The sequence below is a fragment of the Rhyacophila brunnea genome, unplaced genomic scaffold (assembly GCF_057557595.1).
Source record: "Rhyacophila brunnea isolate RB1 unplaced genomic scaffold, BYU_Rbru_1.0 scaffold_188, whole genome shotgun sequence".
Lineage (NCBI taxonomy): Eukaryota > Metazoa > Arthropoda > Insecta > Trichoptera > Rhyacophilidae > Rhyacophila > Rhyacophila brunnea.
Window position 1 is genome coordinate 20,743 of NW_028232846.1, and position 18,691 is coordinate 39,433.

The window sequence follows — 18,691 nt, forward strand, 5'->3', positions numbered from 1 at the left end:
TGCTTACAGACAACAGCTGTGGCTAGTTTGATGTGAATCAGATTGCAATTCCCCTTGCACTGGGATTTTTGATAGAGAGGACAATAAATTGGGTCTGACTCACTCAGTTTAAGATCTTGTTTTATAAACTTTTCAAAGCTAAAATGAATATCCCTTTGTGAAATACTTTTCATAAAAGATGGGCCATGTAAGAGCATTTTTATAAGTAATATTCCATAAAATTTACCCAATCGACAATCCTCTGTAATTACAAAAGAATTAAAAGTATATGTTAGTAGAGCATATAAATCCTACACTCATCACCTTAGTAGTGATCATACTTAATAAAAATAAAATGGCTTTCAATGTGGAACAATTTCATTTTTTACAGGACAAACTGCATAAGTATATTTACAGGTTATTAATTACTTGGTCTAAAAGTCTATATCGGTATATTTTCAAGTTGGGTTGTTAAAAATAATTGGAAAAAGCAATTTTGTTATAATTTCTTTTATTACCAAAATCAGCTGTAAATCTATTATTTCAAACATTTTCGCTTATTATGTGTCTTAGAAACAAAAAATTCGTTTAAATCTCATTTTGACTTTTTTTGTCGTCTCTCTGCATTCGTCTCTCTCTTTGGAGGCTATTATTTGCCTTATTTCATCCTCTACCTCAGTTTCGCCTTCAAAACTTACATTATGATGCAGGGTATTCAAAATCAATTGCTCGCCAAATGTCAACTCCCTATTGTTTAAGAACGTAAGTTGCTCCCAACTATCATTTGTATATGCTATGTCTTCGTGGTATTTACATGCAATTATTAAGCAGCATATCAAAATTAAATATTCATTATTTACAGTTTTGTAAACCATTTTCCTTTCCTGTAATTCTTGCTCATCATTAAAACTCTTAATGTTATCGTAAATATCATGCATTTTAGTTGGATTTTGTTTCCTGTCTGTCTGTTCAAAATTATAATCTTTTACAGTATTTTTAAAGGTTGAGAGATGCTTTATGGAATTCGTTTTGATAAAATTATCCATTCCATGGGGTGGTATCGACTCGTTTATAAATGATGCTGAATCTTTTTGATGTTCTGGCTCTGAAGTTTTTATTTCTGTAACAATTACTCCATCACGTGGATATCTCAATGGAGTTGTCCCAAATGAAAATAAGAATCCATCTATTAAAGTCAAGTATCGTTTGTATAGCTTTAGAGAAGTTAAAATCGTTGAGTATTTTATACTTGCTTGGATGAGCACTCGTTTTGTATGAAATATGGTTGAGTCTTCCTTGCAGAATGTCATCAAGTAGTGATCCAAATATCTTTGAAGTTTCTGCATACTTAGTGGCTTCATCTCAACCCATAGAAGTAAATTTTCTATAATCATTTAAAGGAGACTGGTTTGAAAAGACATATTATTTTTTTTCTTCTCCTTTTTAAGATCACTTTGACTAAAACTAATTTTTAATTTTTTAATTTGTATCAAAGATATAAAGGTGCTAATTCAAGAAAGTAGTAAAGATTTTATGGAGCCATATGAGAGTACTTTATTTTTAATATATCTTACAAAATAGTTAGATGGAAATATCAAAAGTTTTAATGTAAAACAAATTGCAACCATCATCTGTGATATCTCAGACAAATCAAATCGATTTATTGATTAGTTAGACTTGGAATGAAAATAAAATCCCATAAGCTATATTCCAACAACTTTTGGTTATCACTAATATTTGTTAATTTTAACTTTGCAACCATAAAATTGGAAGAATCAAGTAGAGTTTTATCAGGGAATGAGTAATGATGCAAAAAAACAGATTTTTGGATTTACGAACAAGACCTCTACAATACTAAAAGTTTTAGTTTATTAGAGATGTCCAATATAATATTATAGTTTATCTAAAACTACTGTTAATATATTTCTTCTATCGAAAAAAGCATCTATACAAAATTATTTTATGAATATTGTAATGGAAAAGTTCATAGTTTTATACTTGATCCATACTAGTCCTAATACTCAGTATAAAAACCTTAACTTCAAACTATAAAATGATAAATATAAATTATCAAAATTAATGTATATATTTAGTTATTCTCGTGGGCTCTTCTCTTCTTTTCGATTCCCTTGCTCTTCTGTATATCAATATTCCTTGCTCTTTCAATTAATTTACTCTTCATTTCTTTTAAGCCAATATCATCTCTTTTCAAGTTTTTAACCCCTTTCTTTTTAGAATATCTTCTTCCTTCAATTTTCGGCCTGTTTTCCCTATCTTCTAGCTCACTAGTCTTCTCTTTTTTTATTTCTTGAATTTCAATGCATTTTTTAATTTCTTTTTCAGATCGTAGAAGCTCCATTCCAGTAAAATCACCCTTTTTCAAATCAATAGTTTTTAAGTAGGCTTTTGCAGTTTTTATAAATGTATCTTCATCAAATTTAGAAATGCTGTCCATGGGAAATAAGGGCTCAAAATAGTGGTAAACTAAATTATGACTTGTGCCTGATGCGAAAGGAGAGTAGTTAAAGTCATATCCCAACTGTTTGTAGATGTTATTCCAATTACTCTACTGTTCATATATGTAAAGTTATCAATATTAACCTCAGATTGGAGGACTGACCTTGTTTTCTCCAATGCATATAAAGGCTTACACTACGTTATCAAAATAGAAGATGAAAACCAGAATGGAAAGCAAAAATCATTTTATTCAAAGTATATGATAGTAAACTAAGCACATCTTATCCTTGGAGAAACAGAGTATTTGATAAAGAAGTGGAATTAATCTCTCAAAAATCTTGTAGATTTTAAGCTGTTGAAGCATACTGTATAAGCTATATTGTTAATTTTAATATGTATTTGTCGCTATATATTGTCACTTTTAATAATGAATTGGCCATTTTTTCAATGTATAACTCACTCCTTATTTTTTCTCCGTCTTTTGAAAAGTTATGAACCAAACAACAAGAACAGTTAAAATAATTCTGTAACGCTACATTTTTCCTTTCAAATTTACTGTATTATTTCCCTCCATTTTTCCTTTTGGCCATTCTTGTAAAAGTTCCCTTAAAATGAGTAGATCTACGCATTCTGCTCGAAAAAGTGCCAGTACATCAACGAAATCGGGAAAAAATACTTTGGAGAAGGAACTAAAACGAATTAAACAGCATACTGCGAGAAAGCTAGCAAAAGTTGTTGAAAGCCAAGAGGATTTAGAAGGGAGCAAAAGTGAATCATCATCGAAGATCAATGAGTTGGAGAATAAAAAAGCCAAGCTTGAAAAGACAAAGACTGGCAAGGTTTTCAAGGGTACTTCTGAAAGTACTCATGATTCTACAGAGACAGAATCTTTTTCCGAAGAAGAAGAAATTCAATCAAAGAAAGGCTATAAAATCGATCAAAGTAAATTTTCTGATGGAATATTTCAAAAAAAAAAGAGGAGAGAAAAAAAAGAAAGCATAAGTAGCCTGTCATTTGGAAAAACTAGACCAAAATCCAAGAAATCGATTTCATCAACCTCTTCTAGCTCTGGGAAGATGAGAGTAAAAAAACCCACAATTAGTCAGATTCCAATTTCCACAAAAACAAGGCATAACTCAACAGTTTTGAAAGAAATTAAATTTTACCAAAATACTTTAACTTTTATGATTAACAGAACTGGATTGATAAGGATTGTCCGTGGAATCATAAGGAATCTTGATTCAACCCCCTTTAGGTTTACAGAGACATCTTTCGATGTTTTACATGAAGCATTGGAGCATCATTTGGTTTCGATATTGGAATTATCTTATATGGCTTCTAGACACGCGAAGAGGGTTACATTGTATCCTTCGGACATACAACTTGTATCAAAAATTAGAAAGTATAATTAGGAATAAAGAAAGAATTGATTGGAAAGGTATTTTTATGACTTATGAGGTTCTTTGGAGAATATATCTTCCTGTTTATCAAATTTTATAAGATACTACTCTGTAATAGTCTACTTACCTGTATAAAAAAAACTTCATAGTTTCTAGGACAATGCGAACATAAAAGTTTGCCATTGCAACAATTTATATCCAAAGGTTTGCTTGATTCGCATATCGAGCATAAACCATTGTTGCAATTATCGTTATGATTATTATACAGACTTTCACCCTGTGGTTTGTTTCCAAATTTTTCATTAATGATTGCAATAATCAATATTTTATTGTTACTATTGCAAATTCTCTGCAGTGCTATTAACTGCTTGTAGTCCATATCTGTCAGCAGAACATATATTCCATACTTTGAATGTACTTTCTCCACATCATCAGTGTATACCAGAAAGTCCAGTCCATATTTTATTCCATCATTCACCTGGAACTTGGATCCTAATAAGGATGATTTTACAATTGAGAGAAAGAATTCCCTAGAACCAACCGAATGGGTTAAAGATATATGTGATTTCAGAAATTTATCTATGGGAGAGCTGTCATGGAAAAATGGCTCCATTTAAAAGGGTTGTTCGAGAAAAATAATTTGTCGTCCATTTTTTGAAAATAAGAGTAACAAAGAATAAATTGGCTTCTGCTGTGGAAAATAGGTTCAAGAAGAAGTGAAATGTTAAATCTTCTTTTATAAAAATGAAGAACAATCTCTATAAAGGGATGTTCAAATGATATTTATTCTTCTATAAATATTGGAAATTCCAAGTAATTTTTTGATAGACTCTTAATTATACTTTTTCAAGCTCTTCTTTGATTTCTTCTTTAAGTTCTTCCTTAATCTCTTTGCTCTCCAACTTCTCAGGTTCTTGTGCCCTATTTGAAAATATTACAATACCTAGTGTTGCTGTATAGATGAGTAGAATCATAATCTTTGGTAAGAGCCCAAACTTGCTACCACTATAAATTGGCTTGAGAAATATTCCGGCAATACAATCAACCCCGATAATAAGTGAAAACCCAGAAACGATACTCCTCAGAAGTATTTTGTATACAGGGTAAGACACCTTGTGTAGAACAAATTCTACAAGTGTAAAGAATGAAATATATGCAAACACCTTTATACTGCTTGAGGTCGAAAGCATGAGCATAATTGTATATCCTGCCGGATATCCAAAGCTAATACCTCCAAATATCCCTTCGAACTCCTTGTGCATAAAGAGCAAGAATGCAACAGCCGAAACCACAGCTATATTCAAGTAAAATGCCGGAATAAATATCTCTACAAACTGAATCAACATCTGATTAGAAAATAGATAAATGCCCAAGATAGTAGCAACTTTCAGTTGAGTACTTAAAAGCTTGGAAGTTGGTGCCAGAAGTAATGCTGAAAGTATGATGAAAGTAACCCCATATATTACTCTTGTGAAGTAAAAGTTTTCCAGAACGAAAGACGGCTCGTTAAAAGCCAATTTGTTTGTATTTTCTGTTACAATTCTTTGAAGCAATAAGAGCAAAAACATGTAAAGGAGATGATGAGAAAAATTTATATCAAAATTTTAAGGGGGTAGGTTGTATTAAACAAATGATCGATTAAGGAGCAATACATAAAAATGAGATAAGAAGATGCTTTTAATCATATCAAAACCTGATAACTAAACAATCCTTATTGCCTAGAGAATTATGAGTAAGAACTTAGATTATTTTAGTTTAGAATTAATAATGATGGTGTATCTTTTCTGTCCATTAGAGCCATTATCATACCAGATGTATTCAATTTAGTGTTTATAAAGAATTTTCTTTTTTGGGACAACAATTGTGATGAGATTATGGGCTATTTGTCGTAGCGTTTTTGTCAGATGCAAATTTGTGTTCAGGCTTCTTTTTATTATATGATGATATCATCCAATTGAATAAAACAGGGATTATAATAGAAATACAAAGCATAATACATCCTTGATATTTTGTCATAGCATCACCTCCAGACAATAAGATCCAGAAGAACTTAATAGCGACCATTATAAGTGTACTAGCATTGAAAGCAACTAATGACATCTCGCAAGTTTTTTTAGTGATCGTGATAAATGATGATAGGACAAATGTTAAAAACACTGTGGATGCTACAATAATAGTAACAGGCAATCCTGGGATAGCAGTTAAAATGATCACTCCGACAGATGAACCAAAGCATACAGATTCATAAATCCATAATAAGTTGGGAAATATGAATAAAATACTCATCACCATTATGAATGAAATGAAACTAACAATATTAATAATAGATACACTGAATAAATTTCCAAAAAACGCAAAAGCTAAGTTATTGCAGACAAAAAGTATACTGCCTAATATAATGATGTTCACCTTAATATAAAAGAGATATGGTAACATGAAAAATATTGAGATACCCAATAAAGACACGTAATACAGTATATCCACATAAGTATAAGTATTAGACTTGGTTAAACTATCTGAAACTGCAAGAATATTCTGAAGTAATAAAATCATTTTTGAGGGAAGAAGAATGATTTTATTATAAGAATACGGGGTAATGAATATTTAAGGGGGTATTGCAAGAAATGATTTGTCATAAAAAAGTGATTCTTGTTGAGAACAGTATTTATGCTTAGATTGTCAATTAAAATCATAGTTCTGGAATTAATAGAAACTATAACGGTATTTTTTAGTACAAGAGAGGAAATTATTAATTCTAATATCTGCAGAACTATAGAAATCATATTTTTTAGATAATTTTTTCAACCCCGATGAAAGTTATCAATCATGCAATTAAGAACAACATGACTGAAAATGGCTCTATTTTAGCTCAATCGACTGTTGATAATATGAGTATTGTAAGAAAGAATCTTTGTTTGAAAAATCTCAACACAGTCTACTTCGGCACTAATCCCACATACTTCTATGGACATATTTACAAGAACAAATTTATGACACCATATAAAGGATATTCGATTGTAGAAGAGCTACATGATAGTAGCAATGAAATTGCATCTGGTAGTGCCTCATATTATTCGTTATTTAAACTGAAGTATAACTGCGCTTTGGGCAAATTAGTAAATGGAGAAATATCTCTATTTTTTTCAGGAAGCATCTTTAATACGTTTGTTATTTCGGTAGAAGAGGCAGTTTCTACGTTATTTTCATGTGATGGGAAGTTGACAGTAATTAAGAAATTGCTTGAAATAGGAAGAATTTATGTTGTAAGGACTGTGAAGGAAAATGAAAAGAGAAGAGAGGTTAAATTGGCAGATGTGTATACTAATTGCAGCAGTGTTGGCCATAGTGCTGCCAATGGCATTTACCCAGGATTAGTTTTAATAGGGACTGTAGAATTTATTTCAAATAAGCCATTCGTCACAACGCCTGTTGGAAATGGCCCAATAATATTGCAGAATAATGAAATACCCAGTCAAGTGAAATGTGTACTATATAGTGTTGGTAATACTTTACAATTTGCACAAATTGGGAATCCCATTTCAAATGCTACTGTAAAAAGTATTACCTCCTTGAATTCTATAAAAGTTGTCGAGGATGGAAATATCAGGGGAATATTGCTAAATCCAAGCTATAATTCTAATGTATATGACGTAGTGGTTGAGAAAATCTTGATTGGGAGTTATATATTTGTTGAAGGAATTAGAAAAACCAGTGCTATAGTTAAGTTGATTAAAAAAGTAGAAGGAGATAGTACTTGTCATGATGATAGCTGCGGTAGGTCTGGTGTTAATGAACTCATTGGTCCATTTTGGGAGGTTTCTTACAGAATTGGAAATAAAGAATATCTAGGAATTTGTAGGGACAAGAAAGTAGGGAAGAAAATGAAAGGTAGAATAATAAGACAGCTTAACATAGGTGATTATAGGTATGAATTTACACAAAGTGAAAATGATATACCTGCAATAAGTACCAACAATGGGGCAGATAATGCAACTAATACTACAACAGATGCAACAGCAACCAATGATTCACATACTAATGATGGTAACTTCATTACCGTAGACCAATTAATTGACCAAATCAGCACCCTCACAACCTACCAACAAATCCTTAAATTACTAAACACTTATATTTTAATTGTGGATAACCCTGATGAGTTGTGTATAATTTATCTGAAAAAGCTAGAAGAAATGGGAGAAATCAACAATCAGGAAATTAATAAAATTTTAAGAATCATTTCAAAAAAAGGAAATAAGATATCAAGCGACACGGATAAGACGATCGACAGTATGAGTGTAGGTGGCCATACTAAGGCTTCTGAAGATGATATCAGTCTACAAAATTCTAAAAAATTGACTTATACCCAATTTATTGATAGATTAATCGATGAGCTGGAAAATGTAGAGGTATTAAAGTATTTATATGAAAAGAGATCAAGTAAGCAAGGCTTCAAAAGAATATTAAAGAAGTTAGGTGATGATCATAGAACTACGCTCACGGATAAATTGAGTTTTAATCAAATTGATTTTATCATGCAAAATACCAATTGTTTTAATTTTGCAATTGAGTTTATTTATGAAAGCATCAGGAGCCCAACAGATGCTATACAGAAAATTATGGGATTGAATCGAAAATGGGTTGACTATTCTTCACATCTAGATGATGGTATTAAAGCAAATGCTCACCATAGACTGGATTCATTTAAAAACTGGCAGGCCTTATTAAAACACGAAAAGGATAAGTCAGATCTTTTTGAAGCTGCCTTGGGAAAAGGCTATTCTAAAATCGAAATGAAACAAATATTTTCTAAATGGTACGACTTTGAAAATAGTAGAAATGGTAATGTCGAGAAGGTAAAAGAGTTGGCCAGGAAATACAAAGAGAAGTGTACCCAATAATAAATTAAGTTATTAAACCATTTGTGGGCTTGCAATGATGGCTAATTTTTTGTGTAACTGAGGAAATATTGTCAAATGTGTTATAAATACATCTTTGAACTCATAAAATGGCTATCTATCTGTCGTAAACTAGTTCTCAATCCCAACCTACTATTGTTGAAATTTTCATTCCTTTTTAAACCCTCTATGAAAATCGATTTTCATGAAATTACTTCTACAAATGTTAAATTCACGCTCCATTCAAATGTTTCATTTGCTAATTCTCTTAGGCGTATTCTTCTTGGCGAGCTGGGGTGCACTGCTATCGACTTTATAGAAATTTCAGAAAACCGCTCAGTTCTTGCTGATGAAATGCTAGCTAATCGCCTCGGCTTAATTCCAGTTCGGCACAGTCATGCCTTACTCGACAAGATAGACTGTAGTTGTGATAATACTTGTGGCAAATGTGCCATAATCTTTGATCTTAATAAAACCAACGATTCAAATGAGATCATTTCTGTGACTGGCCATGATTTGAGCTATACTGGTCCACATGTAGTTGAAATTCATAATACACTTATCGTGAAACTGGCACCAAGACAATCTTTAAATATTCGCTGTGTGGCTCGTCGTGGGTCCCCTAAGACCCATGTAAAGTATTGTCCCGTGACTGCAGTTTCTTTTACTTATGACGAACGAAATTCTAAGAGACATGCCAAACTGTGGAATACTACAGAAGATTCTACTAATATTTCTTCTGAATGGCCAATGATAAATCAAACAGTTGATGTTGACTGGAATCCTGTGGATAAAGTTGAAATGAATGTAGAGACTGTTGAAGGGGGTGATAAGCCCATTGATATTTTGTTTGCCGCCTTAGAACTATTTAAAAGTAAAATGCAGAATATTTATGAAGAGATTTAATAAATTGTTTGTGATGAAGTACATACCCTACAGTATCAGATAAAGAATAGTTATATTTTTAACAATAATAACGGAAATGTTAATCCCTTCTTCATAGGAAAATCGGCAGGATCAAATATTGTGATGCATGAGTGCAATATGTACGCTCATCTGTAAGAAATAGTCGAGGTCACATAAAAAATAACTTAACTATCTTTAAAAATGTGGAATGAATTTGAAACTTCTCTTATAATACTTTATTTATAGATAATAAAGTGATTCTGTCATCTCAGGGAATGCTTCTCTTAATACAACTTTGTCTGACTCATCTCTCTCAAGATAAGCCTTGCCACGAGCAGCAGCAAGATGGGCGTAGTAAATTGGCGGAACTACAGAGACCGACTTGGTTGCTCTAGCATAAGTATGACACAAGTTGTAAACATTCTCATATAATTGCTCTCTTGACAAGTCTGACTCATTAAGAACAACCTTATATCTAGTAGGTCTAGCAGTACCCTGAAGAGCATGAGACGAAACAAGAAAGAAATCAAATAAATTAGAGCTATCCTTCTGACAAATCTCATCAATAAATGTTCCGGGAACAAGATTCTGACCATCCACAGCAAACCTGACCGAATGTCTCTTTTGAGCAATAATGAAATTGAGCTCTGGATTGTAGTTTTTTTCAATAGACGAGAATGCCTCCTTAAAATACTCAATTTCCTGATTAAAAACAGCTGCAAATACAGAGTCACCAACACCATCTCTGAAGACAATAATTCTTTCTGGCTTGTTACCTGTCTCTGAGAAATGTGCTCTGAGCAAATTGATGACAATAGACTTCAAATCATTAATAATCTCTGAACGAGCCTCCTGGGACACAATCTGGGTTTTGTAATTGACGAAGTCGTAGTCTAAGGACCCTACAACAGAAACAATGGTGGGATTATCAACTTCTGTCGCATCAGGATGAGTAACATCAATTCCAACAAGAAGAGTCTTCTTATCGCTGAAAATCGATGTGGCTGATGCAAAGTTTTGGCCACCCAGCTTGGCATTAATCTTAAGAAGAAGATTTCCAACGAATGCGGGGTTTCCTAATTTAACAATATTTGAGCTCAAAAGACATTGTGTGTAGTTACCGGTGTATGTCTCAGCAACTCTTTTAATATCATCATACCTTAGAGAAGATCTATCTGGAAGAATCACCAGATTAAACTTTGACTTTGGTGCATTATAGAATTGTTCAACAGTACTCACAACAACCTGCTCAGGAGGGCTTTTTGGGAACGAGATATTATATCTTGATGCCATACTGACAAAGGAATCTACCAAATCAGAACGCACTTTATCTCTACTTCTAAAAACAAAAATTTTCCAATCCACAACTGAAGAATTCTTAAGCGCTTGAACATCTCTTAAATTCCATGAACCATTATTGACCTCAACAGTTTTTTGATCAAACTGAATCTTGGGAGCTGGCAAAATCAATCCTTTACAATTCAGCATAGCATTGTCAAACACAATCCCAAACTTCTCAAGCTCTGGATTGCTAAGAGCCTTTAATTCTTGGATTTTCTCCTCAATCATTCTAAATCTGTCTGTTGGTCTCCTTGCTGCAATTCTAATCACGGAAGTTGTCATACTATCACTAAGTCTGGGAGAGTACTTTTGCATAGGAACAATTTCTAGCACCTCAATTGGCATGTAAATCTCCTGTTTATCACGAACTCTGAATATAACTAATGGAAGCTTGGGATGCTTAAGAGGGGAATAATTCTTTTGGAAATATTCAGAAACTGACATTGTGGATTTGTCTTCAAATTCAATAATTTTTTCTTCTGCATTTTCATCAGCCAGGCCAAATGCTGCAAATGTTTTGTTCTTTTCCCCACGATGAATGGTCTTAAGCTTGAGTTTCTTGATAAATTTATCAAGATGATTACGCAGTTCTGGAGTCAAAGCATCACTGCTTGAATATCGCTGATTTGACCTTTGAAACTCAGAAATCAACTCCAGGAGTAGCTGGGGCTTGTGGAATACACAGAAGACTGGATCAAGATTCATAAAAAACCCATCGTTGTTGTATCTAAAAGATGCACTCAACCCTGGAATAATTTCTAACCCCATTCCAAGATCAAATGGTTTAGAAGTTGGCTTTATCATCTTTTTCTTATCAACGAAAAATTGGGATTTCTGGAAATTTCTTGCAATAATATCCATACATTGGGTAAGTCCAACAGTATTTTCATCATTAATATCCTCTCCTTTCAGATCACTCATTTTGTAGCAATTCTTAAATTCAATCTTCATGACCATTTCACCCTCATGCATAGGAATGGCAAGAGAAAGATCCTCAAACTTCCTGTCCGAAACTAAAGTGTTGTACCCATCAAAAGCAACAGGTTCATCGAAACTATTGGCCTCACAAATTTTAACAAACTTGCTGTATAGGTATTGTCTCTTCACCTCAGGTGTAATCGTCACATTATACTGATACAGACACAAGTCCTTACCTACATACTTGTACATATTTGTTGTAATGTTAATGGATGTTGGTTCAGTAACTCGTGGAGGACGAGGTCCACGATCAGGCCCTCTCCTATCCCCACCTCTCCTGTCACTACCTTGACGATCATCTCTACCATAGAGGTCTTTATTTCTGTCATAACGATCTCCGAAGTCTTCTCTGTTGCCACCTGAACTATAGTCCCTATTGTTTCCGTAATACTCAGTCATAAGGGCAAAAAAAATTATAAAAATTTGTAAAAATAAATCACAATTCGTGTTGTTTTCGTGATACTCCCATAAGGGCAAAACAATTATAAAAGGAATTGAGAATCACAAGATTATATTTGCTGGTTTATATAAGAATTGTCCAATTTGTCATATATTATCCAAAATGCCTTCTAATACAGTTATTTTTCATTTTTGCAGTTCAGAATTGTTTTGCCAACTTTACAACTGCTCTCCCAATGCAAACTGAGATGCTATATATAAAACCTCTTTATTCTGTATTTGTGTTATGTGGTTAGGCTGATCGCAAATCATTAAAACCCTTTGTCAATAAACTGGATATAATATATGTTTCAAAAATTTATCTTTATCTGACATTTATTATTCGTAATACCTGAAGATGTGGGAGTTACTTTTTGTGTAACCTATATTAATGTACAAAAAATTACTTATAATTATTTGATTCCCTTATTTATGACAAAGACTACTGGAAAAATAAATATATATTGTCAAAGCCATTCATTCCATCAGTATTAATTTATTGTTAAAATAAGCTATAGCTGGTTGCTCTATTTAACTTTACAGCTCCCTCTCTTCTAAAGCCTTTATTCCCTACTGGGCTGTCCTTGCATACATCTTCTGTTTCACACTCTGAATCTGATGAATCATCAATACGTGCAGTATCTATAAAACTAAATGGCAGGCTATCCACTTGTAAGTATTCATCCGAGCAATTTCCCGAGCCGTCTTGGTATGAATCATATAAATAAGATGGCAATTTCGGAAAAATACCTTTATCAGCTATAGGCTTTGTGTAGTTGCTGTGTTCATCATACCCATTGCCATCATAACAATTGTTCATATTGTCATATGAATCACCATCATGATATCTATCTACTGTGCTACATGAACTGTCATCTGAATATTCATCATTTCTGTCATTCTCACAATTCTTATCATAATACTCGAAGATCTGTCTAACTTCTCCAAACTTACATTTTTCAAATTTCACTCTTTTTTCAGTTTTATTGTAGTAAGCACACTGATCCTTAAATACAATCAATCTTAAACTATTCTCACCGACCAGCTCGAGGATGAATAGTTGATTAATATTCCTATGGGTTGGATATTTTGTAAGTGCTTTTGATTGGTAGTTATAATCCAGTGCTTTGGATGGATCATCGACAACCTGTACAATGGACGGATTTTTGCTGTTTGGCAAATCTATTTTTGAAAATTGGCTAGCACCTCCAGGAGAAACACCAGTAATAAATTTGGAATTGTCAAAACCAAAATATTCTCCCGTCTGAGGTATTTTGATTATAAATTCCTTGGGCAGGGGATCGTAGAGGTTTTCCGGTATATTTCTGTCAATTCTCCAAAGCTGATCCGAATCATTGTTACATTCTTTAAAAATAATTCTGGCTGAACTATTATCAAACACCAAACATTTTTCGTTGTAGACGATTCTATATTGCGATCTTCCAGTAGGCTCAAAAACTAGCCTTTGGTTTTCCCCGCCATGGCGAGCATATTTTATTAAGACACCTGATGCTACATCTAGAACCATGTCAGTACTTGGAATAGAAATTATATGGGATTTGTGCTCTGTGTGGAAATCAGATTTCTTAAACTTGATTGCAGAAAATGCACTTCCCAGTGTTGCATATCTGTCAAAGAAGTTGATGTATGAGTGATTAATGGCACTTCTAATATAGAATTCATCGGGTAGATATGAAGAACCATACGATGGCTTCAGTGATGAATCAAACTCTCTGTCATTTCCTACCATCCGGAATAGTTGATTGGGCGAGCTTATGCAAACTTCCAAATTGAATATGTTTCTGGTAATGTCATGGGTGATGCATTTATTTTCATAGTACACTTTTATCATATCTCCGTTATTATAAGGCTCGACTGTAAACTTATTGTGGTTTTTATTTGTACCCTTGATAAATCTGTTTTTAGAAACATCAAAATTCAGGTATTTTTCAGTACCTATCAGTTTTATTGAAGAATACATAGATTTCATATCAGTGAGTTGGAGTTTCAAGGCATAAAATGCACTGGTAAAGCGGGCTTCGCTGGATGGAAATCCGAAATACATATCATTATTTGAATTTTTCAAATAAAATTCAGTGGGTAGAACTGATTTATCAATGTCTGTAATCAATTCAAACCTCTGATTTGAAGAGTTGTTACACTTTTCAATGTCGAATCTGCGCAGGCCAGAATTGTATGTTGCACACATGCCCTTTGACTGTATTGACATATCAGAACCATTTTCGGAAATTATGTAGAATCGTTGATTTTCACCTCCATGGCGTGGATGAATGACCAGTTTCTTTCTTGCAAAGAGTGCAAAGTCTAATACCTTGTTGGTTCCCTCTATTTGAATAATACGTGTGTTGTCTGATGATCTGAAATCAATTGCATTGAACTTAGTAGCCCGGTAAGCAGAGGTAAGAGTGGCATAATCTCCTTCAACCCCAATATATTCATTGGTCTCAAGAAATTTAATATAGAAGGTGTTGGGAACGAATGTCGAGAATGACGGTTTAGTAGCAGAATTGCCTCCAGCAGTATCGGCTGAAGGAAAGTCAAACAGTTGTAAATTCGTCGAACTACACTGAAAAAATTTGATTTTCTGTCCTTCGATCTGCCCACATTTGCTATCTACCTTGATTTTAAATCCCCTTGGCTGATAAAGAATATGGATTTGTTGATTCCAATATCCATGGTAGCCATATCTACACAAGAAATTCTGGTTAAATGCAAAATCCAACACATACTTGGACCCGAGAACATCTATAGTGTTATCTGATCCATTCCTAAACTGGAATTTTTCAGAGTTTGACATTGGCCCAAAAATTCCATCATTTGAATTATCGAAACCTAGATAGTCATTTTGATCCTGCTTCTTTATACGAAAAGTCTTGGGGACACTTACGGGTAATGCAGAGTCATAACTTCGGCCAATAAAGTTGTCATATATATTTGTTGCCCAGGAAGACATGCTGGAATTAAAATCGATGTTAAAGGTTCCATTTCGACTATTTCCGGAATTATTGCTGGAATTCTCAACTATTTCAAAGACTTGATCCCTGGAATTGTCACACTTACCAAACTTTATCATTCTATTCTCATATCTTCCGCATTTATCCTTTACTCGTATTCTGAATCCTCCTTCTGTATTCACCAACTCTATCTGCTGATTCCAGTTTCCATTATAGTTAACAGCCATGAGGTAATCTCCACTCTGATTATACTCTAAAACTCTCCCTTCAGAAAGTTCTATAATATTGTATGTGTTTCTTCTAAAACTGAAGGGCTGAGCCTGAGATCTATTACCTCCAAGTCTGGCAATTCTGTCAGAACCAAATCCTACAATATACTCATTTGAATTTGATCTCCTTATATAGAACGAGTTGGAATCGTTTCTGGAAGAGTATCCTCTATCATTCTCAAAGGCTTCATTAGAATGATAGCCATATTCTCCTGAATCACTATCGTTATAAAAAGAAGATCTACCACCGTCTCGATCAAAACGTGCTACTGGTTTAATCTTAAATCTTTGCTCCCAGCTCGAATCACACTTTAAAAATTTGATTTTCAAATCACTGTTGGCTTGGCCACATTTATCACCTACCTGAATTTGATATTCACCCCCCAATCGAACAAGCTTCATCTGTTGGTTCCAATTTCCATGAAAGCCATACTTAATCAATAGATTTCTCGAATAATCCAAGTCCAGTACCTTTGATTCCTCATTTTCAATCTGAATAATGTCACGATTTCCAGATTTAAATTTCAATATCTTGGCATTCCCTCTATTTCCAAAAATGGCATCCTGGTTGATAAACCCAAGAAACTGATTGGACTGATTCACAATATAAAATTCATCAAAATCGATCCCATCACTACTCCCACTCTGTATAATAGCTCTAAATTGCTGCTTCGGCGTTTGTCTGCAGTTTTCAAACCCTAGCTGTCCATACTGGTTTGTCAAGCATTTGCCTTTTGCTTTTAGGTAAAATGTTTCATCAGAGCCTGGGGCTAACTCTACCAAGGTTGAGTTATTGGAATACATTTCCAGAATAATTTTTCTATCCCGTCGGACCACTGATGAATTCTTTGTCATTAGGATCCTGGTACCATCAGGATGGCTTTTCAAAACAAATGTTTCTGCATTTGAACTATTACCCATCTCACCTCTCCCATTTTGAAATCCTAGATGGCTATCGGTGAAGACTGAGGCAATTGTGAATGTTGCATTGGCTAGTGTCTCGAGATTCATTGTTTCATTAGTGAAATATCCAAAAATAATTTTTATGAAACTTTAGTTTGAAATTTTAATTCATATGTTGGTGAAATTTTAAATCCCTGGCCGACTCTAAGAGGTGTTTCAACTTGATATGTTTCATATCTAAGTCTCCACAGGCTATAGCTAACTAAGCATGGGTATTAGAGATAGGTGATTATATTAAACAATTTATCATAAAGGAGATTTATGAGTTGATGTTTATACTGAATATCCATAGCTACAGGAAATTCGCTAGTTTGATCAACTCATCATATTCTTCTATATACCTCCTTCACCTTTTGATCAGCAATATTGGTGATTAGTGTTACAAATTACGTCATTTGTTCTAAAATATTACTCATCGCGGTTATGTTTCAAAAGTATATTATAAAAAATTCAATATCAAAGTTGTTATGAATTTGTTGACCGTTTCTCACATGACCGTTTTTATATATAAACCCAGTACAAATCTCTATGTAGGATTTACCAAAACATTCAAAGAGGGGTTATACTACAATACACCAACACTCTCTGACAAGAATCAGGCTTCTGATTTTTCAATTCATGAGTCAGCTCTAAATAAAGTCAAAATCAATCCAAATGCATTTCCCAACCAATCTCTCGCAAACGATGAAGGTGTATTGATGAGCAATACAACAGGTAATTTTGCAGAGCAAGAATTTGAATTGGTTGAGAATGAAGAATTAGCTGGTCAAAATATAGTTTCGATAAGGAGTGGAGATTTTTGTTTGGAAGATGCAGGAATAGGATCAAAGATGATATTCAGAAGATGTAATGGCTCAGCTGGACAGCTATACGGTATGACTACAAAGGAACGGCTTGAAGAGCCAGCATTTCTATACGATGGATTAACCAAAAGGATAGTGATGGAAGCTTCAAACGGATTGAAAAGAATCCAAACAGTGAAGATTTCAAAAACAGGTACGGGTAAGTTTTTAAGCATCATCGATGGCAAAGTGATACTTCAAACTGCAGAATTTGCTGAATATTTTGTTTTTAAAAATATTTTAGATGATGATTCAAAATCGATAATTCAGATTGCAGGCCCATTAACCACAAATGAAATAAGTCCGAATATAGTACTTGAAGCGTCAGTTGTTGAACCATCGGTCTTTTCAACTGGTGAACTCACAAACAATTCTAGTCAGAGATTTTCAATTGAAAAGATTGGCAATAGTTTTAGAATTATCAACAGGAGTAGATGTGCGACATACAATGCTGATCAAAATATGATATTCTTTCTAGAATGTAAAGGTATTGCAGAAAATGTAGCTGATCAATTGTTTGATCTGGAGAAAGAAGTCGATTCTGTTCAACTTAAGCCTCAGCCCAGAAAGTTTTATATAGGCAATCCTGGCACTAATCAATTTTTGGGGTCTCCTGATGGATATCCAACTTGGACTACCCCAGAAAGGGCGGACCGATTTGTTTTTAATGATGCCCAGAATGGTAGAAAGGTTATCGATGTGCTTAATAAAGAACTTGTTTTGTCGTTGAATATCAGAGATTCAATCTTAGAGCAGGAAAAGCCATCAACGAATGATTATCAGGAGTTCATAGTGGATATTATAAAAGCTAACTCAGCTGAGGAGGTAAAACTATCAGAATATTTTGAAAGAAAAAACAAAGGAATAATGAGTAGTCCAAACGAAAAGCCCTACGATCCTAACGGCCTGTTTAGAGTGATGAGCAGTGGGAAGTGTATTCAGTATGACGAGACTATAAAGAAATTTATTCTTTCAAGATGTGAGGACAACAAATTGTTTGAGTTTAGGGATTCACTTGTGCCTTTGATTAAAAAGAATGACACACCCGGGTCTTTTATTAAAAATCCTCAACTTGATCAATTTTTGACCATTAGTGAGAATAATTTGATATGGGGATTGCCAGAGTCTGCAATACAATTTGAGCTACCACAAGAAAAACTCCATAGAAATATTTCCAATATATCTTCAAATATTCCTCCTGGCAAGGTTGTAAATAGTCACTCCATATTTGTTCCAGGAATGGAAAAG

General features: G+C 33.7%; 1 protein-coding gene across 1 annotated transcript; it reads right to left on the minus strand.

Annotated features, from left to right (window-relative positions):
- Positions 1-9,877: 9,877 nt before the first annotated feature.
- On the minus strand, positions 9,878-12,355 carry LOC147073006 (uncharacterized). The gene has a single exon (XM_085945677.1). The coding sequence runs from the start codon at positions 12,353-12,355 to the stop codon at positions 9,878-9,880; it is 2,478 nt and encodes an 825-aa protein (XP_085801803.1).
- Positions 12,356-18,691: the final 6,336 nt, after the last annotated feature.

Coding starts and splice junctions, on each gene's coding strand:
- LOC147073006 (XM_085945677.1), bottom strand. CDS start 12,355: ATGACTGAGTATTACGGAAACAATAGGGACTATAGTTCAGGTGGCAAC.